Source organism: Epinephelus lanceolatus, chromosome 22 (genome assembly GCF_041903045.1).
Source record: "Epinephelus lanceolatus isolate andai-2023 chromosome 22, ASM4190304v1, whole genome shotgun sequence".
NCBI classification, from domain to species: domain Eukaryota; kingdom Metazoa; phylum Chordata; class Actinopteri; order Perciformes; family Serranidae; genus Epinephelus; species Epinephelus lanceolatus.
This window is the reverse complement of record NC_135755.1, coordinates 3,920,828-3,948,751: the sequence shown is the minus strand read 5'-3', so window position 1 is coordinate 3,948,751 and position 27,924 is coordinate 3,920,828. Positions and strand designations below refer to the sequence as shown.

General features: G+C 39.9%; 1 protein-coding gene across 2 annotated transcripts; it reads right to left on the bottom strand.

The window, feature by feature from the left end:
• Nucleotides 1–33: 33 nt before the first annotated feature.
• On the bottom strand, nucleotides 34–26,355 carry LOC117245737 (uncharacterized). Of its 2 annotated transcripts, XM_033609221.2 has the most exons (3): nucleotides 10,479–11,110; nucleotides 8,684–8,821; nucleotides 34–2,126 (listed from the first exon to the last, which is right to left on the bottom strand). In XM_033609221.2, the coding sequence occupies exons 1-3, from the start codon at nucleotides 10,569–10,571 to the stop codon at nucleotides 1,347–1,349; spliced, it is 1,011 nt and encodes a 336-aa protein (XP_033465112.2). In that variant the 5' UTR covers nucleotides 10,572–11,110; the 3' UTR covers nucleotides 34–1,346. The 2 variants fall into 2 exon arrangements, with proteins under 2 accessions (XP_033465112.2, XP_078020421.1); XM_078164295.1 differs by lacking the exons at nucleotides 34–2,126; nucleotides 8,684–8,821; nucleotides 10,479–11,110 and adding exons at nucleotides 12,446–20,510; nucleotides 26,211–26,355.
• Nucleotides 26,356–27,924: the final 1,569 nt, after the last annotated feature.

Below are 27,924 nucleotides of genomic sequence, written 5' to 3'. Positions count from 1 at the left end.
GCTTTCAGAGAAGACACCAACAACAGGAACTTCAATTCGATTGCAGAGTGTACAATCTATTTTTATTGTTTGGTGATAATTGTACACTCTTCTGGAGTAAAAGGATGATTGAAAAAAATAAACAATCACCAGTGGGTGAACATACAGAAATAACAGTGCACTGATTGTTATCAGCAATCCCTCTCATCTCTTCTCTCCACCCTCACACTCCCATGTAAAAACAAAACAAACAAATTCCAGTCAGAAATTCCAATGTCATGATAACACTACCACGTAGTGTGTGATGATGGGGGCAGGTGTAGTCGTAGCCACGATAGAACATAAAGTTACTGGTGGTCAGCTTTCAATGTGGAGAGAAGCTCAGACTATAGCAACACAGGTAACGGAGCATGAAGAGAAGGCAGGAGGAAACAGCTAGCTTGGATCTGAGACAGTGTTGTCACAATACTTAAATTTCCAACTGTGAAACAATACCTCAAAAAAAAAAAAAAAAAAAAAATCGAATGATACTATTTTCAAGGGCATAGAAGTTAACTGACTCCCCACTCTTTCCACTCCCAAGAAAGGCCAGCTTCACAGTATGTTTGGGAAAACAAGATAGCATTATTTAAAGCTTCAGAGATGAGCCACGCCCAAAACAACATGCCAAAGTTCACTTTGCAGCCATCAAATTAAATATGCCAGACCAGAGCTGTTTAAGTATAAATTCAATCCAGCCAGATTTTAAAACCAGAAACTGTTGATGGGCTGGACATTTTCAGCAGCAGGCAACCTATGTTTTAGCTTTTGTTATGATAATTTTTAAACAAATGTAAATGAATGTAGTAAAAGTAGCAGTGTTCATGGTTTCACATTTGAATTACAAAGAAATTAAGTCAAATATCTGACGGAGGAACATCACATAATGCAGGAACAGAATCAAAACAGAGCAATACATGCACAGAAGCATTAACAATATCTCATAACACATTTATCTCTCTACTAGGCGATATAACGACTGTATGATAGATCAATATATTTTCAAGCAAGATACAAAGTTAGACAACACTGTTTATATCGATGTAGGGTCATGTTGTGTTACATAATGCATACCTGTGGGGGGACAGACATCTGTAAAATGACTGAGGGTCAGGGCACAATGCTACAACACAACAGCGTCAACTTTCCTTGTTTTGGTAAGTAGCAGAGAATAACAAAATATTGTTGGGAACATTAACAAAAAGAGAGACAGAGAAAGAGCAGCAATTGGCACTGTATCCACACAATGAAGGACAATGAGGACTGAAACAATGTCCAACATTCAGAATCAATATGTTTTGATGATGTTGACTCAGAAATGATTCAAACTACGCAGTGTGGGTGCGCTGGTGTGTTTTAAGTTGAATACTCTGAGAGAAACTTTTCCCACATTTGTCACAACAGTACGGTTTCTCTCCGGTGTGACTACGTCGGTGGACATCTACTTGACTTTGGGTGGTGAACCTTTTCCCACAGAAGTCGCACCAGTAAGGTTTCTCTCCAGCATGAACACGTCTGTGAACTTCTAGGCTCATGCTGCTGGCGAATGCTTTCCCACACTGATCACAGCTGTATGGTTTCTCTCCTGTGTGAGTACGCCGGTGGATCGTTAACTGTTGATTGGTCAGAAAAGCTTTCCCACAGTCATCACAGCTGTACGGCCTCTCTCCAGTGTGAAGGCGTTGATGGATTTTTAGGCCTTGCTTTGCTGAAAAAGCTTTCCCACACTCACCACAGCTGTATGGTTTCTCTCCTGTGTGAGTACGCCAGTGGATCGTTAACTGTTGATTGGTCAGAAAAGCTTTCCCACAGTCGCCACAGCTGTACAGCCTCTCTCCAGTGTGAAGGCGTTGATGGATTTTTAGGCCTTGCTTTGCTGAAAAAGCTTTCCCACACTCACCACAGCTGTATGGTTTCTCTCCTGTGTGACTGTGCTGATGGAGTCTTAGGTAGCGTTTTAGACTAAAAGCTTTCCCACACTCACCACAGCTGTATGGTTTCTCTCCTGTGTGAGTTCTTTCATGAGCCTTTAAGTACTGGCAGCATGAGAAGGATTTGTCACAGTACTGACAGCAGAAGCATTTGGGTTCCTCTCTTCCACTCTGTTTCTATAGTTACAGACAAACAGAGACAGCATAAGTGAGATGTCATGGTGGAGCAAGTTATCTCAAACCATAAATAACATTTAGAGCTTGTCCGGAGACCATAAACCACAATGTTCAAGTTTGACTAATGCATTACCCCCTATGACACTCAACCGTGGCGCCGTGTCCACGACTGATGGCCACAGATGCCCCCTTAACATCTCTGAATGATCTGTCGACATTATGGAGTTGCATTATATGAAATGTAGGCTCCTGTGTTGCTGAAGCTTGACCCATTCCACAGACTAAATCAGGGTATCTCCACCTCTGCTGCACCGATTTGGACCTTTTGTATTCATTCCGTCTCTAAAAAGAAAAGTGTGATACTGAAAATGCAAAGCTTCCCTTTAAAGACTGAGCAGTTCATGTGATGTGGCGTCAGATCGCAGCTAATAACAAAAGGGTTTTATGCTCACGAGAGATATTATGCTCAATTTCATGTCTTCTTGTTTTATTTGAGAATGTTAACATGTAACTAGGGATGTACAACATTGGATTTTTTGCTGATATCTGATTTATAAACTGATTTGTCTGATAACCAGTATCGATATGTTCATGTATTAAGGAAAATTATGCAACTTTATTCTCTGAATCCTCAGACTGAATACACATGTTTATCTGTTTCTTTGTACCACGGGTTATCTTTATTTTTATATGTATTTTTATTTTTATTATTTATTTATTTTATGTATTTGTGTTTGCATTGTGTAGTGAATTCATTTCATGGTCTGGTTTATCTGCATTTATAAAAGGTATCATTTAAAGTTTGTTTGTTTTACGTTGTGGTGATTTAATACATTCTGTAAAACAAGTTTGCTTTGTAGATTTGAAATTGAATGCGTGGTAATTTGCTGTCAGCCTATCATGGCGGCGAAGACGAAGGAATGGGTCAGACCTGGCGACCCTGGAGACCCGTTAGCATGGAGAAGAGCAGCTAACAGTTAGCAGGAAAAAATACAAAATATTGCGCCGACGAGAGCTGACTGTGTTAGCATACAGTATGTGGGACTTTGGTTCAGTGACTGAACGACTGTAAAAAAAAACATTTTGACAAAGTGCCCTGCCAGAAGAAGAACTGTGTGGACGATTTAGGCCGCTAGCATCTAGCTAGCTACTTTAGCACACTAGCCGTTAGCTAGTCGTTAGCTAGCTTAGCAGTTGAGTTTGCGTTAGTCAGCGGATCAAGAGAGGACAACACTACATCAGAAGAGGACAACACAGCACTGCGGGACACATCTTTGGACATCGTAGTTTTTTTAAAATCACCCTTCGGATTCAAAATGTTTTTGACTTTGACTTTTTCTTGTGAAGGAGCTCATTAGGCAGCAGCCTCTGGATTCACCGTAGTCAGGACGGTGCAGTGTTGTAAGTTACTAAACTCTGAACAGACTGTAACACATTTATTGGCCCAACTGTTTCATTGTCCAGTACGATTTATTTACAAGAGTTTGTTAATACACTGAAACTTATTTTGATGTCTGGTCACTTTATGGTGATTGTGAATGACATCAGTATATCGCACTATATCATCAGTCTTTTTGCATCAGAAAGTTAGTAAGTGAATCATTAGCAATTGAGTCATGTTTTATCATCTATTTGTTTTGAATTTTGTCCTTCATATTCTTCATGCATACTTACATCTTTCAGATGTGTTGTTTTGTTACTTGTGTTGAATCATTTACCTGATACATGTTGACTGCCAGTGTTATGTATTGTGTTATGTAGGGACATATAACCACAGAAATTAGCATGGCATAAAGACAGAATACATGATAGTTTTTATCCTCACCTGACAATACTTCCTACAATATTCCTTTGAAATTATGTAGCAGCCCAAACTCTCTAGAAAATCATGCATCAGTATCTTATCATCACCTGTACACAGTCAGATGCTGATAAAATGAAGCAGAGCACATTTTCGCACCCTCAGGAAACTCATTTGATGTCACTAAGATGTCACTTTAAGTATTAAATCATCTTAAACCAGCAGCTTTTGGCTTTATTGTAACAACTCAATCAATCAGACCGCCAAAAGTGTTCCCAAAATGCACATAATGAGCCTTGAATGACGGCAATTCCATCTTGTTGGCCAGGAGACATCAGAGGGTGTAATCACAGATTCAACCAGCAGATGGAGACACAGTATGGCAAGCCGTTTTAACATTTAATAGCTAGACTGGATATTCATTACTGATATCTGCAACATAATTTTGCCTAGTAAGATTCAAACTACTTTTGCCATTCATGTGTATGGGGTTTGTCATTATATATATATATATATATATATATATGTATATATATATATATATATATATATATATATATATATATATATATATATATATATATATATATATATATATATATATATATATACATACATACATACATACATACATACATACAGTACAGGCCAAAAGTTTGGACACACCTTCTCATTCAATGCGTTTTCTTTATTTTCATGACTATTTACATTGTAGATTCTCACTGAAGGCATCAAAACTATGAATGAACACATGTGGAGTTATGTACTTAACAAAAAAAGGTGAAATAACTGAAAACATGTTTTATATTCTAGTTTCTTCAAAATAGCCACCCTTTGCTCTGATTACTGCTTTGCACACTCTTGGCATTCTCTCCATGAGCTTCAAGAGGTAGTCACCTGAAATGGTTTTCCAACAGTCTTGAAGGAGTTCCCAGAGGTGTTTAGCACTTGTTGGCCCCTTTGCCTTCACTCTGCGGTCCAGCTCACCCCAAACCATCTGGATTGGGTTCAGGTCCGGTGACTGTGGAGGCCAGGTCATCTGCCGCAGCACTCCATCACTCTCCTTCTTGGTCAAATAGCCCTTACACAGCCTGGAGGTGTGTTTGGGGTCATTGTCCTGTTGAAAAATAAATGATCGTCCAACTAAACGCAAACCGGATGGGATGGCATGTCGCTGCAGGATGCTGTGGTAGCCATGCTGGTTCAGTGTGCCTTCAATTTTGAATAAATCCCCAACAGTGTCACCAGCAAAACACCCCCACACCATCACACCTCCTCCTCCATGCTTCACAGTGGGAACCAGGCATGTGGAATCCATCCGTTCACCTTTTCTGCGTCTCACAAAGACACGGCGGTTGGAACCAAAGATCTCAAATTTGGACTCATCAGACCAAAGCACAGATTTCCACTGGTCTAATGTCCATTCCTTGTGTTTCTTGGCCCAAACAAATCTCTTCTGCTTGTTGCCTCTCCTTAGCAGTGGTTTCCTAGCAGCTATTTGACCATGAAGGCCTGATTGGCGCAGTCTCCTCTTAACAGTTGTTCTAGAGATGGGTCTGCTGCTAGAACTCTGTGTGGCATTCATCTGGTCTCTGATCTGAGCTGCTGTTAACTTGCCATTTCTGAGGCTGGTGACTCGGATGAACTTATCCTCAGAAGCAGAGGTGACTCTTGGTCTTCCTTTCCTGGGTCGGTCCTCATGTGTGCCAGTTTCCTTGTAGCGCTTGATGGTTTTTGCGACTCCACTTGGGGACACAGGTGTGTCCAAACTTATATATATATATATATATATATATATATATATATATATATATATATATATATATATATATATATATATATATATATATATATATATATATATATATATATAGTTGATATCTGCAACTGAATTGTAGATATCTGTAATTCCAGTTTGAGATATCTACAACGTCATTTTGACTAGTCATAATTCATGTTCAAAATATCTCAATATATACAGTACAGGCCATAAGTTTGGACACACCTTCTCATTCAATGCGTTTTCTTTATTTTCATGACTATTTACATTGTAGATTCTCACTGAAGGCATCAAAACTATGAATGAACACATGTGGAGTTATGTACTTAACAAAAAAAGCTGAAATAACTGAAAACATGTTTTATATTCTAGTTTCTTCAAAATAGCCACCCTTTGCTCTGATTACTGCTTTGCACACTCTTGGCATTCTCTCCATGAGCTTCAAGAGGTAGTCACCTGAAATGGTTTCCACTTCACAGGTGTGCCTTATCAGGGTTAATTAGTGGAATTTCTTGCTTTATCAATGGGGTTGGGACCATCAGTTGTGTTGCGCAGAAGTCAGGTTAATACACAGCCAACAGCCCTATTGGACAACTGTTAAAATTCATATTATGGCAAGAACCAATCAGCTAACTAAAGAAAAACGAGTGGCCATCATTACTTTAAGAAATGAAGGTCAGTCAGTCCGGAAAATTGCAAAAACTTTACATGTGTCCCCAAGTGGAGTCGCAAAAACCATCAAGCGCTACAAGGAAACTGGCACACATGAGGACCGACCCAGGAAAGGAAGACCAAGAGTCACCTCTGCTTCTGAGGATAAGTTCATCCGAGTCACCAGCCTCAGAAATGGCAAGTTAACAGCAGCTCAGATCAGAGACCAGATGAATGCCACACAGAGTTCTAGCAGCAGACCCATCTCTAGAACAACTGTTAAGAGGAGACTGCGCCAATCAGGCCTTCATGGTCAAATAGCTGCTAGGAAACCACTGCTAAGGAGAGGCAACAAGCAGAAGAGATTTGTTTGGGCCAAGAAACACAAGGAATGGACATTAGACCAGTGGAAATCTGTGCTTTGGTCTGATGAGTCCAAATTTGAGATCTTTGGTTCCAACCGCCGTGTCTTTGTGAGACGCAGAAAAGGTGAACGGATGGATTCCACATGCCTGGTTCCCACTGTGAAGCATGGAGGAGGAGGTGTGATGGTGTGGGGGTGTTTTGCTGGTGACACTGTTGGGGATTTATTCAAAATTGAAGGCACACTGAACCAGCATGGCTACCACAGCATCCTGCAGCGACATGCCATCCCATCCGGTTTGCGTTTAGTTGGACGATCATTTATTTTTCAACAGGACAATGACCCCAAACACACCTCCAGGCTGTGTAAGGGCTATTTGACCAAGAAGGAGAGTGATGGAGTGCTGCGGCAGATGACCTGGCCTCCACAGTCACCGGACCTGAACCCAATCCAGATGGTTTGGGGTGAGCTGGACCGCAGAGTGAAGGCAAAGGGGCCAACAAGTGCTAAACACCTCTGGGAACTCCTTCAAGACTGTTGGAAAACCATTTCAGGTGACTACCTCTTGAAGCTCATGGAGAGAATGCCAAGAGTGTGCAAAGCAGTAATCAGAGCAAAGGGTGGCTATTTTGAAGAAACTAGAATATAAAACATGTTTTCAGTTATTTCACCTTTTTTTGTTAAGTACATAACTCCACATGTGTTCATTCATAGTTTTGATGCCTTCAGTGAGAATCTACAATGTAAATAGTCATGAAAATAAAGAAAACACATTGAATGAGAAGGTGTGTCAAAACTTTTGGCCTGTACTGTATATATCAAATTATCATCAATTGAAGTTATCTACATGGTCCTTTCTAGATATCTTGAATTAAGTTTCAGATAGTCAGAATGACGTTGTAGATATCTTTATAAATACTCTGACTCCTGAAACCTTGTCCCAATCAGCAGCCATGGGCTCCTCTAAACAGCTGCCTCGCACTCTGAAAACTAAAAGACCTGATGAAGACTAGAAGAAGATAGCAAAGTGTTTTCAGGTTTCCCTCAGTTGGTCATGCTATTAAGAAATGGACGTTAACAGGAACTGTGGAGGTCAAGCTGAAAACTTTCTGAGAGAGCTGCTCGTAGGATTGTTAGAAAGACAAATCAAAACTCCTGTTTGACTGCAAAAGACCTGCAGGAAGATTTCTCAGACTCTGGAGTGGTGGTGCACTGTTCTACTGTGCAGACACACCTGGACAAATATGACCTTCATGGAAGAGTCATCAGAAGAAAATCTTTCCTGTGTCCTCACCACAACATTCAGCGTCAGACGTTTGTCCTGTGGACTGATGAAGTTAAAATAGGACTTTTGGACACAATGAGCAAAGGTATGTTGGAGAACAAACTGTTAAACACACAGATGGATGGATGATGTTTTGGGTTTGTGATGCAGACAGTGGCAGAGGGAACATTTCACAGGTAGATGGACGTTTTCAGTTGTGTCATGGTGCGCCACAATGATTTGATTTGTGACTATCTGTACTTTAGACTCACTTTAACATCTTTTATTTCTGTGTGAACCATAGACTGTACATAAATATGGACGACATTACAGCTCCCCAAGAGTGAAGCCAAAATATATGGCTCGCCCCCCGATGGCTGGCTGCAGTATAGACAATAAGCCGCGCCTCTGCATGTGACTGGACAGGACATGGCCCAAACTAAAAACTGCTGTTTGCTCCAGTGTTTAAGTTTTTTATCAGATTGGTTTTGATTTGTTATTAGATGCTCAACACTATTACTGCTCAGACGCTGGCTCAAAATGGCGTCACGAATAAGATGGCAGCGGGTATATCTGCATATTTTGGCTTCATTTTTGTACAGTGGAAGAAAGTGGAGACACGTCCTACATTTTTATAAACAGTCTACGATGTGAAGTAATTCCACACTTCACAGGGTATTTAAGGGAGTAAACTGACCTCAGTGGACGAGTCTGTCCTCGGCTGGTGTGGCATACACAGTCTGTGGAAGTAGCTGTTGGCCATGTTCTGCAGGTTAGCCACGGTGGTCCCGTTATGATCCACGTTTGGTGGGTCTGATCCCTGTCTCAGGAGACGCTGGAAAGTTTTGGTAGTTAGAAGAAGTTAACCGACTCTGCAGAGCAGCATGAACACAAAAATGACATTCTCCTCTCAGGTTAAACTCCGCTTCTCTCTGAATGATGACAGGAAGTCCGTTGTGTCTATCTCTGTTACATTATATATGCAGTTTGATGTTCTAACAGATTCAAAAAATTAAATTATCAATAAAAAAATCTTATTTTTTGATCAAAATTTTATTATTTTTATGATTAAATGCAAATTCATGATACCATAAACTATATTTATCCAAAACAGAAATATTATTTTTAGTGAAAAAGTTATGATCACACTTACTTTTTCGGTCTATAAAAAAAAATGTACTGTTGCTTTAAATTACAACACAAAGTTCAAAAGCAGGCAAGTTCCCATATTATTTTACATTGTTTATAGAGATGCACTGATACCACTTTTTCTTTCCCGATACCGATTCCGATCCCTGAACCTTAGGTATCTGCCCATACCGAGTACCGATCTGATACCAGCGTGTAAAAGAAAAATGGATGGGATATGAATTGTTGTATGTCTCAACTCCTAAAACTCTATGTAAAATATTAAGAAATAAATACATAATAGTAGAATGAATGCCATAAAACTTTTTTATTATTATTATTATCCAGTGTTGACACAGATCAAGGCGACAGTAGAATGCTTTTTAAACTCTGCTCCGTTTCCGTTACGTTTGCCTGTAGCGTGCATATGCATAATGACGTGAGGCATCACGTGGTACCGGATTGGTCATAGGCTGTACTCACCGATACCCAATACTGCCGAGGCATTTCTGATACTGGTATCGGTATTGGTAGAACTCTAATTGTTTATTTGTTGTTTTTGTATGTTGGATAGGGTCCATCAAGCTTAACCTAACCACTCCGTCACAGAAAATAGATCAGGAAAATGTTTTTTTGTTAAAAAAAAAAAAAAATGTCAGTATTAATGCAAAGAAAATTATATTTCAAGTTGAAATCATGCATGCTAAGTTAGCTAGCTAACCACACAGTGAACTGGCAGCCATTTTAGTTTGAAATTTACCACCCTGTCACATACCACCCCGTCACATTTTTTATTGTGACAGGGTGGTATGTGAGGTGACGGGGTGGATCTGTTTCCCATTTTAATTTGAAAATTGATTGAATTGGAGCTTAAATAAAGCTTATTTAGGTCTAATGCTGGACACTCACATGAAATTCGACAAACATGTTAAAAAAAATGTGCAGAACGGTTAAAATTAATCTGTACACATTTAGACTAATCCGAGACTGTCTGACATTTGATGCATTAGATTTTTAAAAATGATTTAATGTATTATATTGTGTGCATATTGTCCGTGACGGGGTGGTACAACAAGAATGACTCCCCGGTCTGAATAAAACGTGTAATATTAATAAATATTTTATGTCTGAGGTGGGAAAATATGTTTTCTTGGAGGTTTAACATGTCTTTCATATTGTGCATTTCTTAAGAAAAATGTTTGCCCTTTATGAAAATTTTGAAAATTGCAAAGTGGAAATGGCACCCGTTTCATAGAGTGAACCAGAGAATGAGCGGATGATCCACGGAGCCTCGAGACTCTTCCTCGTGTCTTTAGTGTGGCTGCTGTCAAGCCCTTTTTATCCATGACGTCATCAACACTCACCTCAACATCGCTGCTATCAGAGGACGAGCCTGCTGCTTGTCTTCTCCGGACCTTGTTGCTCCGGTGCTCCGGGTTCTGCTTGTCCTCCTCCATTCCGCTCCTCTACTGCTCCTCCTGCTCCTCCTGCTCCTCCTCTCTCATGGACTCTGATGTCCTGCTCCTGATCGCTGCTCGCCTCTTCTTCTTCTTCAACTTCTTCTTCTTCTTCTTCTTCTTTCTTTTTATGGCGGTTGGCAAACAACTTTTCAGGTGCATTACCGCCACCTTCTGGACTGGAGTGTGGAACAGAATATACTATGTATTAAATTTTTTTAACAAGCCCTGTTGCTTCCAAAAACCTAAAAATCTCTCCAAATACAACATCCCCTGAGTTTCTTCTCAATATATCTGCTACATTAAACGTATCTTATTTCTCTGACATGCTGCTTTGAGTGTGTTTCTCTGTGTTTGGTACTTTGGACACTGAAAGAGGATATGTTCTACTGTTTCTCCTGACTCACAATGTTCACAATTTCCTGTTTCATGTTTCTGTATTATGAATAATGTGCTATTTAACCCCGTATGACCAAATCTCATGCGTGATATGATGTCTTCTTCTTTGCTGCTCCTTTGACATTCTCTCATTTCTCCAACATTCCTTTGTATATTGTAAAAATGTCGACCTCTGCTCTCTCTGTCCCATTGCGTCTCATGGACTCTGATGTCCTGGGCTGAGTCTTAAGAAGCCTTCCTGTTATAAGCCCCGCCCCTCTTAGTTACTGTTGCTAAGGCAGCACATTCCACGCCGGTAAGAGTTGATTTTCAGTTGGCTGAAAAGAAAACTTTAAACAGGGATCAATGGACCTTTTTCACAGCAGACATTTTGACTTGTGTCAGTAGAAAAAGCACAGGTGAAATTGATAACATTAAGGATGGCTGAGTTCCATTCAGTGTCCCAGTAAGCTAGTAACATTTAGCCAACATGGACAATACCAGGGTCTCCCCTAAGTGGAACGCAGCTGTCATTAGTGTCATTGAACACACCTGTGTTGCTCCTACTCTGACGTGTCAAAATGTCTGCCGTGAAAAAGGTCTATAGAGCATGAATTTAGGGACTGTTCTTTATCAGAGGAGGGTGTAGCTGCGTGTGACCCTCCCTTAAGCTATAAATATTTTTTCCTTCAGCCTCCCTGAGTGACTGGTGGAAGTACACGACCCTCCCTCACCATAAATTAGTTATTAGATTTCTAAAACCTTTGATGTTTGAAAGTTAGAGTTGAAGATAAAATCCTGGAGTTGAAAAATAACCTCAGTTTTTTTTTTTTTTTACTTTTCTCGTTCTGCTAGTTAGTGTGAACGAGTTATTTTTGGACAAATTCTAAATGAGATACAGAAAAAAGTGACTTTGATGAAATCTCACTATTTTAAACTTACATTTGGTTCTGTGTTTCTTTTTTCTGACAGAAGCGTTTGTTGCACATGATGACTGTCGGAAATGTGAAAATCTGAGAAAACTTGCCTTTGTATGTTTTCTTTAAAAACTGCAAAACATTTTTCTTTTTTTAAAAAAAGCCAAATATATTTTTTTTTAAAAATGCTAACAATTTGAATTGAAACAAATTTTAAAGAAAAAAAAACTGGCACCACTTTTACAAGAGAAAATCACCATAGATTTTTTTTTTTTAAAAAAATCAACACTTTCTTAAAGAAAAATATCGCCAAAATATCTAAAGGGAAAAAAATCACCAACATTTTAGAGAAAAAGAAACTCGACAAAACCTTCTTAAGAAAAAAGATTTTCAAAAAAAACAACAATCAAGACAAAAATCACTGCAAATTTTTAAAGCAACTAAAATTCAGCAAAAATGCTTAACAAAAAAAAATGCCCAAAATTTTGAAAGAAACAATAAAAATCACCAAAACATTTTAAGTAAGAGAAAATCTCCAACATTTTTAAAGAAAACATGCATTACATTAATAAAAATAACAAAAACTTTGAGTTGGCGGTTATGAAATGAGGTACATGAATAAAAAAATAAAGGCGGAGGTGGTGTGGCCATGTATGTGGACAAAAATTTGAAATACAAGGTGTTGGACAGCATGACGACTGTGGTTGACAACATATTTGAATGCATTACAGTTGAAATCTGGAAGGAAAAAAATAAAAATGTAATAATAAGTTGCATATATAGATCACCAGGTTCCAGCATTGCTGTGTTTAATGAATGGATGAGTGAGACATTTTCTAAAAAGACCCATAAAACTATTTTCATTTGTGGAGATCTTAATATTGACGTGTTAAATCCGGACGGACACAGAATGACAGATGAATTTATTAACACAATGTACAGCTTGTGCCTACATCCAAAAATTATAAGACCCAGCAGGATCACATCACATTTATGTCCTAGACAACAATACAGTAAGCGGACTGCATGAGTTGAGATTGGTCAAGAAAATCTACGACGCTCTCTCCGATGTGTACGAAAACCTGCCTGGACAGGATCCTGTGAAAATCAAGCAGCTACAGATCGTCAGTGACTGTTACACCAGAGCTTGTTAAGCCGAAATTAACAGATTTTATTCTTACCTCACAAATTACGATTTTGGAAAACAAACAGAAAATCCCTAAAAAAAACACAAAATAATATGTCAAAATTTGATGGATGGACCATCGTTCACATAAAGATCTGAATGAGCTTTTGGATATAGTCGAAAGTGAATTGTGCAATTTCAAAAAAAATGGTTTGATGTAAACAAACTGTTACTGAATTTAAGTAAGACAAAATTCATAGTGTTTGGAAATAAAAAAATTAACAATGAGGTTAAACTCAAGATTAACAAAGTAGAAATAGAGAGAGTGTATGAAAGCAAATTCCTGGGTGTAATGATAGACCATAAATTAAACTGGAAACCCCACATAATGTACATTAAATCAAAAATATCAAAATCTATTGCAATACTCTATAAAACTAAGGACATCTTGGACCATAATTCACTATTAATTTTGTATTCTTCACTCATTCTTCCTTACATTACATACTGTGTAGAGATATGGGGAAATACCTACAAAACTAATACAAATTGCATTTTTTGTTGCAAAAAAGAGCTATGAGACTGGTTAACAAGGTTGAATATACACACCCCACCAATAAGTTATTCGTGCACTCTCAAAATTTGAAATTGATGGATCTGGTTAACTTTAAAACACTACAGTTAATGTATAGAGCACATCGTAAAACACTTTCAGACTGTATCCAAGGGCTATTCATAAAGAGGACAAGCACTTATCCACTGAGGGGAAATTTCATTTTTGATAGGAAATGGGTAAGAACTAATATGAAGAGTAGATGTGTGTCAGTGTATGGAGTGAAGTTATGGAATGATTGTGACATTGAATTGAAAGAAAGCAAAAATATGGGTACATTTAAGAAATTATTTAAAACCAAATCATTAGAAAGTTATGTAAGAAAATGAACATGGGGATTTGTGAATTGTTGAATTTAGGTCTCTGGATAATTATGCTTTAAGTTTATTATGAGAACCTTTGAAAAAAAGGAAAGGAAGGAGGGAATAAAAAGAAATGAAAAGGGGAAGAAGAATATTTAATTTATTTGACTGTCATGTTTAAAAGTCGCTGCTACTGACTTAAGTTTTGTTTTGAAGAAAATGAATTCATGTTTTTAAAAAGGGTAGACAAAATAAGCTTGGGCTTCAGTCTACACCTTTTTTTCGATCAACGAAAATAAAGAGAATAAAAGAGAAAGAATATTAAATTTGTAAGAGAAACAGATAGGGATGAAAGAATGATGACATTAATTGCTTTGTTTATATATATCCTATCTTTTTTCTTTTCTTTTTATTTTGTTTGTTTTGTGTTGTTTGCATGAACATCTGTACAAAGAATTACTTGAAAATTCTTGTAAATTTTTATTTTTGTAAATGTGTGTCAGTTTCTCCAATCACCTTACCAGATGTAGACCATATGGGGTGACCTTTAAGCACATACTACAAACAAGGCAACAATCAGGATGGTCAAGAAAGCACAGGTGTTGTTGATGCTGTTTTCATAGTAGGCATTTAATGTGAACTTTACATATGTTTTTTCTGTAACATCTTAATCTTAAATCAACTCGCTGGCAGATTAATGTAGTGTAGTTAAAAGTACAATATTTGCTTTTGACACATAGTGAAGCAGAAATACAAAGTTGCAGAATTAATGTACACAACTAATGTACAAGTACCGCAAAATTGTACTTTTTTATTTCGGTTATACTTTCCTACCACTGCACTTTATGTTGGTTATTCACAATACAGCTATATTTGGATATTGTGGAGGCTTTCAGGTCCAGAGATACTACCTGAGAAACACAACCAGTGGGTAAAAAACATGGCAGGGGAAGGGGACACGTCAAAGTTGTGAAAAATAGGAACGAAAGGTGGATAATGGGACAAGGAACAGATGACAAATTTTTGGTGGTGATCGGTTGAAGCAAAGTGGATAAAATAATAAATAAAGTGTATGGTCTGACAGCCTGAGCAGTAATTAAGACGGTGACAATACCGCCATCTGGTGGCTGGACAGCACGTCTTGTTCTACTTGCTAAATATTGTTGTAATTCTAAAGTTGAAATTAATGTTCTGTGTTGGAAAAAAAGAAACTGAAAAATACAAAAAAACATATTATATTCTGTGTTGCTACAAAATAAAAATGAAATAAATACACCACAGTGTCTCCATGGTGAAGGCATATATGACCTAATAATGATAGTGATGCAGATAACTTAATTGTGATGCAGGCTGCAAAATCTGATGCAGAGGGGGAGGGAATATCACCTACTTGGCGGAGGTCTGCACTCTCTGAGTGCTTTTCTAGTGTTAAAAATGTTTTTCTGTGGCTCTCATAAGCCAAAAAAGTTAATTGTGCAACATTAATTACAAGTGTTGTACAAGTGATACTCTTGTTGAGCAAAATGAGAGCATCGGTTCTTGTTTCCTACAAAATACCAAACGCCCACATGAGTTTTGCGGCAGAACAAACTTCAAATAGAAACAACTTTTCTTATAAGATGTCATCACACTCAGTGTCTCCTCTGTGTTTGACAAATACTAAGCTTCAGCAAATCTAATACTTTCCCATGTTGTACAAACCTACATCTGACCTCCATTAAACCTGGAAACGGAGACTTGTTCCTTCTAAATTGAACTGTTTGGGGATAGTATCGGGTAGTGCCAGGTCAGCCGTCTCATCATGTGTTCTTATAGAATGATACTGATTACAAGCTCTGTAAAAACCATAACAGCTACTTTCCCACTATTTCAGTTAAACACATACAGCGGTGGAGAATGATCGAGTATTACCACATCCTGTTTCAGTGTTGACTGTCGGTGATAGATAATGGCAGTTGGATGAGAAGTGATGTTGTCACTTAGAGGAAATTGGCGCCGTATCAATGACGTGTACTGATGAGGGTTTGGGGGTCAGTGCGGGGCACATGAGGGACCATGCCGACATCATGATCTGGGATCCTCTTGAGTCGACTCAGCTTAGGAGGGGAGGCTTCATGTACACTCGGGGGGGATAACAAGCGACCCATTGTGTCTTTGTGATGGTGGAGGGTCGAGGACAACCCTGATGAGGAGACTGTGGCCAGGTGTCATGTGACGGGTGGAAGGGAGCACAATGGCCACTTGAAGGAGAAAGTAAACAGCATTAAGACTGGTTGGTGTCTTCTCCTGCATCCAGCAGTGACCCCTCACCCACCCACTCGTCGGCACATGCCTGCAGGTCTGCTGATGTACATAAAGCTTTAAAGTTACGGGTTACATTAGGGTCAGGGAACAAGAAGGTGTGTGTGTTTGTGTGTGAATAAAAACATTGATATTAAAGCAGCTTTCTGTTTCTACTGTTTATTCAGACCTCATTTAACGTGAGCTAAGCATGATGCAGGTGTACGAGAATCTTAACGTGAGCACAGGCTGCAGATGTTTTAAAGCAGAAGAAGAGCAAACATTTGATATCACAGAGTGGAAACGGCCGATGTGATCTTCTACAAAGATACTACATAACAAATCAATAAATACAATCTCTTCATTGTGGACGATGAAGCATCGTAAGCGAGCTCGTGGGGAAGTTTATACAGTGTCCACACCTTCAGCATCCTCCACTGGATACTGTTTGTTTTGCACCTGCTTTGGTGGAAACCAAAAACAAACCGAAAATCTGCATCTGTCTCAGTCTGCAAAAGGCTTCATCCTGCAGACTGAAGGATGAGAGAAGAAGAGAGGAAACCACAGAGTCCACGTGGTTAATCTGAGCTCCAGAGTTTTACTACAGAGAGACGGTGATAGATCAGAGGAGAGGAAACAGAACGCTCTTCTCTCGCTGTCGAGCTGTTTTTAAGCGTTGTCAAGCAGCACATTGCAAGTCCTTTTGATAGTACTGTGGTGTCCTGGGCGTTAGCTCCTGTAAGGGTCTCATGAGGCAAAGTGGTCCCGGGGGAGGGGCCAGAATAAGAGCGCACCTGCATCCAAACATAAGTCAAGTGCGACTCACTGGTCACACTGGTGTGTCTGACTCGTAGCAGGTCAGTCTCTGTGTTTGTGGTACTGGTAATTCAAATTATTGTTTCCTCGTCAATACAGATGATCACCGATGATGACTGATCAAGCTGAAAACCGATTGTACACCAGACGTGTGTAACGTGGATCTGACAATGTGTATAAAGAGTAAGATCATAACGTGAGCGGTAGTGAGCCTCGCACAGCAGGACTTTAGGATACAGGAGCTCGTTAGGGACTGAAACTATTAGACATCCATGAAAACATGGTGGAGCCACAACCTGCAAACCAGAGCTGAAAGTTTCTGGTGATGATCGTTGTTGATAGCAACCTACATGCTGTTGGTTATGCCGTCATTTACAGTAAATATCACGACATAAGGCGTGTTTTCTGTTTAAAAAAGTACAAATATCGGAAGACACTGAGAACTCACCCATCTTATAAGTATTTAAGTCTTAAGTATGACCTTGAGCAAATAGCTGATCGGAACAGTGTTTACATGACGTTAGAGAAATGCATTCAATGTGGACGGAGATGGACGTTGTTAAAGCCCAGTTCAGACCAAAGATTCCCCAACGAGATGAGTTGAAACAGGCAAGTACTTCAAAGTGCCATTCTGCTGGTTCACAGGAAGTGACCTCACGATGAGACGGTGTGTCACCTCTAGTCAACAACTCTCTGTACTTCTGATCTGTAACGCTGACAAGAAGTGACCACCATGAGACGGTGTATCATCTCTAGTCAACAACGTGAGTGTCAGGTGACACCATCAGCCGGCTTGAGTCGAGCTCAGACTGGCCAGTTCACACCGCTGACACTTTTCTTTGCAACGTTCTAAAACAGTTTTGTCTCATTGCTAATTTTTGGTCTGAACTGGACTTTCAACCTACATATTTGCAGAGAACAATGTTTTTACCGTTCATGATGATTGGAAAGTTTTAAATATGTCAAACTTTAACAGAAATTCCTGGTCAAAAGCCAAATAACAGGACGGGAAGAGAAGGTGAAAGTTGGATTGTTGCACGTGTACTGAAACTTATTAATAACTTACTCAAAACGCTGCTTTATCACTTTATGACCCACCTGCCTGAAATCCACAATATTTCCTAACAAGCTCATCCAAACCATCTGACAGCATCACTAGCTCATGCAGATTATGCAGATTTCTCACAGAGAATGTCGCACTTTCTTTGACCGGTCCATTCTTTGTATTTTGTCTCTGAAGAAGCGTGTCCTACCATACAGATGCAACTTCCCCGAACGCTATGTGCCATCTTGTCATTGCCTTTTCTCCACTGGACCTGTTCATACAACTCAGTCTTTTTGTCACTCTTCAGTCTGAGAAGAGTAAAGGCCTTTGCACAATGAGTGCGCACGTGTCACAATACGACTTCACGTTGTGTCAATCATGTTTACACACTGATTCCAAAAGTTCCATCCGTCACTAAAATGTTCAGAATAGGTTTGATTTTCTGCCTCTTTCACATCATCAGAGCCTTTTGAGACGTTTGACAAAGAATCTGAAGACAATGTGGCGGCGGGACACAGCTGTGAGAAGACAGAGGAACGGGTCGCACAGAATCATTTCATAACGCAGGCAGCTACTCTGAACAGGTCAGATAGTTATATTCAGGTGGATGATGATGATGAGGAGGATGTGGACCGCACACAGCTCCGCCCCTTCATGCAGCTGCGGTGCCAAATGAAAAGACAGGGAGGGAGTGGTGACATCAGATAGGTAACTCCAGTGGAGAGAGGCAAAGGAGGAAATGTGTCTTTACATTTTGTAAAATTTTGCAAATTTTTGGAACTAACAGAACAATAAAACACATCAGAATCAGTGTGAAAGGTTTCTGTGCATACAATTTTTGTTTGGATGACGGATTAAAAAAAGGCATCTGAAAAAAAACAGAAAAGGGAAACGCTTTTGTTTTCACGCTACATTTAAACTCTTTTTGTCAATTGGTGAATTTCATGATACCTCAGCACTCCTACTTCCTGTGTCCTTACCATGGGAAAGATAATAATATAGAAATAATACTGAGATATTAAAACAATTCAGAACTCCCCAAACACAGGATCGGAAAAGTTTCAAACTGCCGTGGACTTCATTGATACGTTTATACTTGTACAATTTTGTGTCCTGTGCTTCACAACTTCACCTCTGTAGTGCCAGTACAAAAAAACTTAACGTGCGGCCATGTGCAGTCATTTACATAATGTGTTAGAAAACTGACACTGTGTGTCGAAACCGACAAAATAGATAATGCTTAAAATGTATTATTGTAGGGCCAAAAGGTGCAGTGAAAAATTGTGGATGCATCTAAATTGTATTGATGCACCGAAAAATTTGGGATGCAGTCAGGATACACTTTGGGGTTGGGTGCACTTTGAGCCACGAACTTGTAACGGATGAATATGGATGGACGTCAGGTTGAAGAAACCCAAAGTATTCCTTTAAGATGCAGTGTGCGTGCGCTGGTGAGCATTAAGGTGACCCACAGTAATAAAAGCTTTCCCACATTTGTCACAACTGTACGGTTTTACTCCCGTGTGACTGAGTTCGTGGGCTTTCAGGTAACTACTTGATGAAAAAGTTTTCCCACATTGGTCACACCAGTACGGTCTCTCTCCGGTGTGATCACGTCGGTGAGTTTTTAAGCTACGCAGATTGCTAAAAACTTGCTCACACAGGTCGCAGCTGTATGGTTTCTCTCCTGTGTGAGTGCGTTGATGGATCTTTAAGGTCCCAAACTTTGTGAATCCTTTCCCACACAAGTCGCAGTTGTACGGTTTCTCTCCAGAGTGAATCCTTCTGTGTACTAGTAAAGCACTCCCCTGGCGGAAGGCTTTCCCGCAGAGGTCGCACCAGTACGGCTTTTCTCCCGTGTGACTTCGCTGGTGGACATTTAGGGAACTCTCCCGTGTAAACATCGCCCCGCAGATGTCACAGCGAAATGGTTTCTCTCCAGTGTGAATGTGTTGGTGGGCTTTAAGATTACTGTTGCGGGAAAACGTTTTCCCACACAGGTCACAGCAGTAGCGTTTATCTCCAGCGTGAGCACGTTGATGGGCTTTGAGATTATTAGCGCGAGAGAAGGTGATCCCACACTGGTCACAGCTGTATGGTTTCTCTCCAGTATGAATCCGTTGGTGGATTTTTAAGGTCCCTAACCTTGTGAAGGCACTCCCACACAGGCGGCAGCTGTGCGGCTTCTCTCCTGTGTGAATGCGCTGATGGATTTTTAAAGTCCCTGACTCTGTGAAAGCTTTCCCACACTGGTCACAGCTGTAGGGTTTCTCTCCTGTGTGGATGCGCTGGTGGTTTTTTAAGGTCCCCAACTCCGTGAAGGCTTTCCCACATTGGTCACACTTGTGTGGTTTCTCTCCAGTGTGAAGTCTCTGATGAATATTTAAATATCCAGATGTTGAGAAGGATTTGTCGCAGTGCTGACAGTGGTGACGTTTGAGTCCCCCTCTTCCTCTACGTTTCTATAGCAATAGACAGACATACAGAGAGAGAGAGAGAGAGAGAGAGAGAGGGCAAGTAAGATGTTTTTTCAGATAGCGAGCGATCTAAAACTATAAACAGAAGTTTCTCAAAGTCAAGGGGAGATCCTTAAACAGCTGAATTTCAAGGAGGCTTTTGAATCCCCTCGAAGGACTGTTCCAAGGATCCTTCATTTAGAGAATTTTCAAGAATGCATGTGTGTACCCTCAGAGGGCATGAAGAACCCACAATTCTTTGCAGACAATTTGCCAGATCTGAAAGTGGCCTCTCGTCGATGACACACACCTGGGCACTTGCTGGCCTGTTCCAATGTGTATTCACTAAATGCTAGGAAGGAGTCTCGCCTAGCCTCTGTAGGACCCGTCCTACCAAGGAAGCATCCTTGACTTTGAGAAGCACTGAACATTTATATGTGGAACATAACCCACCATGTTCCACAAAGTTTGACAAATGCATTACCACCTGTGACACCCAACCAACATTATGATCACAGGTGACTTTTCCATGAGGTATTATTAGTTTAGTTTTGACTTTTTGATACAAATTGAAACCAATATTGTTAACGTTACCGCTTATTGATACTGATACACGTATCGATACTCTTATTGACACTTATCTCAGTTAATTTAGCCAGAAAAATAAATAAAAAATGACAGGAAATGAAAAGAGAGGAGAGGAACTTGACCCTATACCGATATTAACGGTGTCTAAATTTATATCTTGCTTGAAAATGTATCAATATATTGTAAAAACAAAAACAAAAACAAAAAAACAACAACAACGATATACTGCCCAGCCATAGTTGTTACATATCGGCATTTTGGATATCAGCAAAAAAACATGGTGCATCACCAATCTTCACCTCAGAGGGCTTTTTTTTTTAAATCTATATTTTAGTGACCCAAACCTCTGTTTGCGTTCATGAGAGGCCAAAACACAGAGGACAATATCTGTTTACCAAAACATGTGGATGCGTACAGACGGGGCCTTAACTTTAATGATACAAGTTCCAAAGTATTCTGTTTCCTCTCAGTACTAATTACTAACAGTCACTAATGAGTCTGACATCACAGTTCATGATTTATAAAGATAATAAACAGTTTTTAAAGGTTAATAAGAAGCACACGTGCATTAAAAAAAAGCATCACAATAAAGCTCCACTTCGACCCCCCTGAAGAGGTCTGGGCTAAATCCCCATTGTCCTCAAATCCTAGAAACGCCCCTGATCGAAACATTCCTAAATTATTACATTTCCTTACTTTTTAATTACTTTTCTGTATTAAACTGGGCGATAAAGCTAAAAGCTGTTTGGAAATATGACAAAAGAAAACGTTTCTGCGCGGCCAGAAGATGTAACTGATTAACAACTATAATTATTTTGTAGTTTAATTACATGTAACTAGTTACTCCCCAACATTTTAACTACATGAATGGCTGTCACCATGACGTCAGTTCAGCAGTCAGGCTCTCTGTGTCTGAGCTGGATCAATAAACCCTGCAGCCTCAGTCTGAGATAACAGGAACCATGAAGGAGGTTTATCAACCGTCTCTTAAAAGTGTCACTGTTGCTTCAGTTAAGGTGAGAGAGGAGTGCTGACGGAACATGTATATAGACTTTTTTCATCTGTTTATTTCTAACATGACAGCTGCTCATTCTACAGCTCTGAAACTTCAAATTTGACCCAGCAGATTAAAACATTTTACTCAAGAACCGCAGGTACGTTCCCAAAATGAAGGAGACGTGAAATCACTTCAGTTTTCATGCAGATCAAAATTAATTTTACTATATATACTATGTATAAAGTAGTATAAATCCCGCCTTCATAGCTGCTTTAATGTTAGGCGTGCAAAGTCATCTAGTGAGCCGGATCGGACCCTTCGGCGGGCCGGTTCTTGCCCTCGGGCCGTATGTTGGACAAATCTGGATTAAAAGAATAAACAAACAAGACTGTCAACAGATGGATCTCACTGGTCGCAAAATAAATGGAACCACACAGATGTAGCCTACATGATACACAGCAGCTGCTCTGTGGTCACGTCAACCTGCACTTCAACCCTTTCAGTCCAGCACCTCTGGAACCAGCAGTAAGCCTTCAGACATGGTACCTAGACCCTCGGTCTGTTCAGACAGTCCTCTTAAGTGTGGGCGGGGTTGTTGTCACTCACTGCTCCGTCCAGCACTCGCTGTATTTCCTCATCAGCGGTGACACAGATGGAAGTCTGCACCTGGTTTATCGTCCACAGAACGAGGCTGCACGCCCACATTTTCACAACAAAATAGAACAGGCTGCAGTGAGAGTCTCTCTCCATGGGATATTTAAAAATAGCAGCTTTGTGCATTTAGTCCTTCTCAGGCAAGCTCAGGGGTTTAGTGTTGCTGTAGCCCACAGGAAGTGAGGATTAGAATATATGACCTTCACATAATCCGCTCCAAATTAATCTATATTTTTAAAGTCATTACTAAAAGTGTGTGTCATATAAAAACTAAAGTGATGGTCAAAGTTGTCACAGTGAAATTTAAGGTGTGCTGATGGATTCACGTCATCAACTCATGCATTGAGTAACATTACAAGTTAACGTTCCACCTTAAAAGTTGCCGGCAGTCGGCCCAGTGAATGAAGTTATTTTTTTCTCTTTCATTTTATAGTTGTAGTTTACTGATGTATGAACAGAGGTTACATAAAACCAGAGTGAGCGTCCTCTACTGACCAATCAGACTGCAGGGTTTCTAGCTCCACCTTTTAGTACCAGATCTGTGTGCTAGGTACCCCAACAGAGGGGGGACCAAACATGGGGACGCTAAGGAACGCTTCTGTTGGGACCATCCACAACTTTTCACTGTGGAGACAGAAACAATGAACTGAACTGCTCAGAGGAAACGGGGCTTTAGTAGTAAGCTAGTGTGCAGGAGTGTTTGTGTGTTGCTTGGCAACAGTCCAGTCCTGGTCCAGCTGCAGAACTATTTGTGTTAAAGGAGCAAAAAAATCTGAGTATCAGCTCAGCTGTGATTCGTTCGTAGATGACGCTGACATTATCCAAAGTGGTAACATTATGGTGGTTTGAAGGAATTATATCACATTTCAAATGTATGTAAACGTCATCCTAAACTATTAACAGAGTGAACTGTTTGTTACCTGTGATTTTATAGAAGCTTCTTTTAGAAGCCAGCAATGTTAAATGGACCAGAGGACAGAAACATGTTCAGTACTTCAGTCAGAGCAACAACAACCTGTTTATAAAACAATATTCAGAGTGAGATTCAGATTCTGTTACAACATCAATAGTTCATCTTAGGGGTCGACAGATAATCGGCCCGGCCAATTATCGGGGCCGATATTATGACTTTTTAGGGTGATCGATATCGGTGGTTTTTCTCACCGATTTGCCGATAAACAGTTTTGTTTTCCTTCACTGCGCTGTTTTGCCCCTGGTGTGCTCCTCACTGCCTGCACGTACCACTCTAGGCTCATAAAAGCAAACTCAAGACCAACCTTTTTAGCCTGGCTTTTAATTGAGCACTCCTTTATTTTATTATTATTATTTAGTGTTTTTCATTTTATTTTTTAAATTTTGTATTTATGATTATTGTGTATTTATTCATTTTTATTTATCTTTTTTTTATTTAGCAGGCATATTCTTCAACTTACGTTACTTATTTATTTATTTTTAACTGATTTATTTTCCTGTTCATTGAAAGATCTAAACTTTCGTTCTTTATTCTGAGCTGTTATCCTGCCTCTGGTGTCTCTTTGTCAGTGTTTATCTTTTAAATTCTGTGTCAACTATGATTTTTATAGCAGTCATACAGCGGTTGTAAATATCGGCTATCCGTATCTCTGTTTCATAATAATCTGTATCGGCATCAGCTCTAAAAAAAACATATCGGTCGATCCCTAGTTCAACTAAATCAAATCTACCACAACTGTGACCTGTGACAGGCTGTTATGAGCCAGTCACATATATAAAGTTTTTCACTTAGGTTTACATCACCAAAACTTTGTGACTAAATCACTGTGCTGCTGGGTCTGTGTACTTTGCGGCCATTCGTTTTTCATTTTTAAATAACAAATTGAAACAAGGAAAACCAACCATAATCCATTTTTTGTTTTGAAATGACCAAACGAAAAAGGAAAAAAAACAATCCGTCTCCCATTTTTTGTTTGATAATAAAGAAAAACAGAGAACGAATCGTTATCCATTATCCGATTTAATTTGGGAATTTAAAAAAAACCCTGTGGGAAACTCCTTTCTCTATTTTTTGTTTGTTTCTACTCTGACCAGTAAGTTGCATTCATGTGGTGTTGGAATAATCTGAAAAATGACTTTCCGAGTGGGAAAATACACATTACATGTCTGCAAAAAATGATATGCAATACGTGAATTAATAAAAAGTTGTATGTCCATGGACCAAACGTTCCTTTTCGTCCGCTTTTTCCGACATGAGCAGGCATTTGTGTGTATTTTCCCACTCGGAAAGTCATTTTTCCGATTATTCCGACATCATATGAATGCAACGTACTGGTCAGAGAAGAAACGAACAAAAAATAGAGAAAGGAGTTTCCCACAGGGTTTTTTTAAATTCCCAAATTAAATCGGATAATGGATAACGTTTTGTTTTCCGTTCTTTTTTTCTTCATTATCAAATAAAAAACAGGAGAGGGGTCGTTTTTTTCCTTTTTCGTGTGGTCATTTCTAAACAAAAACGGATAATGGTTGGTTTTCCGTGTTTCAATTTGTTATTTCGAAACGAAAAACGAATGGCCACAAAATACACGGACCCTGCTGCCAGAGGAGCCGCTTACTGAGCTCCCTCTGAGCGGACGCCACAGTTTATTCCACACTACTAAAGCTCCTCCTCCTTTTTGAACCACAGAGGAGTGGGGAATAATTTTGCTTTGGGTGCGTTTGTTGTTGCCAGTATGACGTCAATATGTCAACAAGTAAAAATATCATGAGTATCACGATATGAATTTTTCATATAATGTTAAACATTAAACCGCTATTATTATGAACGAGATATGTCTCACCCCTAACACTGACTGTTTATGCCGTTACACAGGGTCGATCCCTTCCTTCTGGCCAGTCGACCACACAGTCATAACTGTTTTTGGATCACTGAGCGCTCTGTGTGAGTCACAGAATCCAACCATGTATCACCTTACCAACTGTCCTGTTGCCTAAACCGCAGCATCATGGTGAACTATGTAACCAACTCCCAGCAGGTGTTACAGCCACAGTTAACCCCGCCCATGTTGAAACACGTCACTTCCTCCACTGCTCAGTGTGATTATAATAAAAGGTAACTCCTATTACAAACACCAACTCTGTGTGTGTGTGTGTGTGTGTGTGTGTGTGCAGCAGAGCGTTGTTAGAATCTCAACAACTTTCAACCCAAACTAAGCTGTGTTGTTGAGGCTGTGTCTCTGCACATCTGTACACATCCCGCCTCAGGTCACACCCGCTGCATCTGTTACCATGGTGACCGCTCAGGTTCCAGACACTCAGCATCAGAGTCCCTGCAGACACAACACACCGGAGGACTGACCGGAAAAATGGCCGCCACGAGGCTCAGAGTGAACCAGAGAATGAGCGGATGATCCACGGAGCCTCGAGACTCTTCCTCGTGTCTTTAGTGTGGCTGCTGTCAAGCCCTTTTTATCCATGACGTCATCAACACTCACCTCAACATCGCTGCTATCAGAGGACGAGCCTGCTGCTTGTCTTCTCCGGACCTTGTTGCTCCGGTGCTCCGGGTTCTGCTTGTCCTCCTCCATTCCGCTCCTCTTCTTCCTCCTCTTCTTCCTCCGCTCTGAGGGTTATTGTCGGTTGGCAACGTCATGGTGCATCACCGCCCCCTCCTGGTGTGGAGTGTGGGTCAGGATTCTTTATTGAGCTGAACACAAACAAACAAACAAACAAGGAGCATTTTCAAGTCCTAAAGCTCATCAAACAGTTAAAAAAAAATAACTAAACGTAACATAAATACAAATAACACACACAAAAACAGGGCTTTGTCAAATTAATTTAAAAAAATCTGTTAATGAAAACAGTTTAACAGGTTTTTTTTTTTTTTAAACAGGTCTCTTTTTAAAAAAAAAAAAAAAAAAAACTTTTTTCAGAATCAGAAATATTTTATCACCACCAGGTCGTCACCAGGTGGAGCTCGTGCTCTGGATGAGGTGAAGCTGAAGCACAGAGGGAGAGGACAGTGTGTGTGTGTGTGTGTGTGTGTGTGTGTGTGTGTGTTCATGACAGGAAACATCACACATGTTCAGTGTGTTAACACATTCCTCCTCACCAAACAAACAAAACACAACAAACAAACAAACAAACAAACAAGGTGTCTGACAGGAGGTGCGTTCAATGACTGATTAATGAAAGCAGGTGTTTCCTTTTCTCTCCTGAACATTAAACACAGTCACACACAATAAAGTGTTCAGTGTTCATAAAGAAATAAAGATGATATGGTTTTTGATGATGTGAATATTTAACCAATCACGTGCTGAGACTGTCAGTGATGTCAGAGACAGACAGCAGCTTCACTTTTTTCAACAGAGGAGGAGTTTACTGGAAACAGTTGAAGTCAGGAGGGGAAGTACCAACAGAAAATTTACAGAATAACACGAGGCAGTGAGCAACAGGCAGTGTAGACTAAAAGCTGCAGCAGGAAGTCACAGAAACACATCCTGTTAGATCTGATGCAGATTATTAAAATATTATCAGACTCATATATCAGTTTGTTCTCAGGCTCTGGTTGTTTTAATTATGATATTGTAACATATTCAAATGCTTTACAGGTGATCTGTAGTTTCTGTTGATGCTTCATGAACTCTGCTGTAAATCAGCATCATATCAGTGTGACCTGTCCCCTCAGCTACACAGGCTGAATACACTGTGTCTGACTGTGAGCTTCATATTTGATACAAGACAACAGCTTTCATTAAACATCAGTCAGTCAGTGACTGAACCTGCTCAGGCCTGACTCAGCTCCAACCAGCCTGATCTGTGTGTCCCAGCACCCACACCACCAAACTATAGTCTGCCACAAACACATCCAGCACGTCCCAATACAGAGTGTGTCAAATGCAGTGTGCCGAAAATATGTCCTACTGCATCCAGTCTGATTTTACAGTCTGTAAAGCAGCAGGCTTTACTGGTTATTCTGACCCACAATCCTCTGCACAGCGGACGATACGTCACATCCAACAGCTCCACTGAACGTCACACACAAACATTTAAACTGATCAGATTCATTTAGATAAAACAGTTTGATGTGTTTGTGTCAGATCTGCTGATGATCAAACTTCACAGGTCACATCATTTGATCTGAAGGTCAAACACATTACGACACATTCAGGATCTTCTGTGTAAAGACACACATGTACATACAACTCA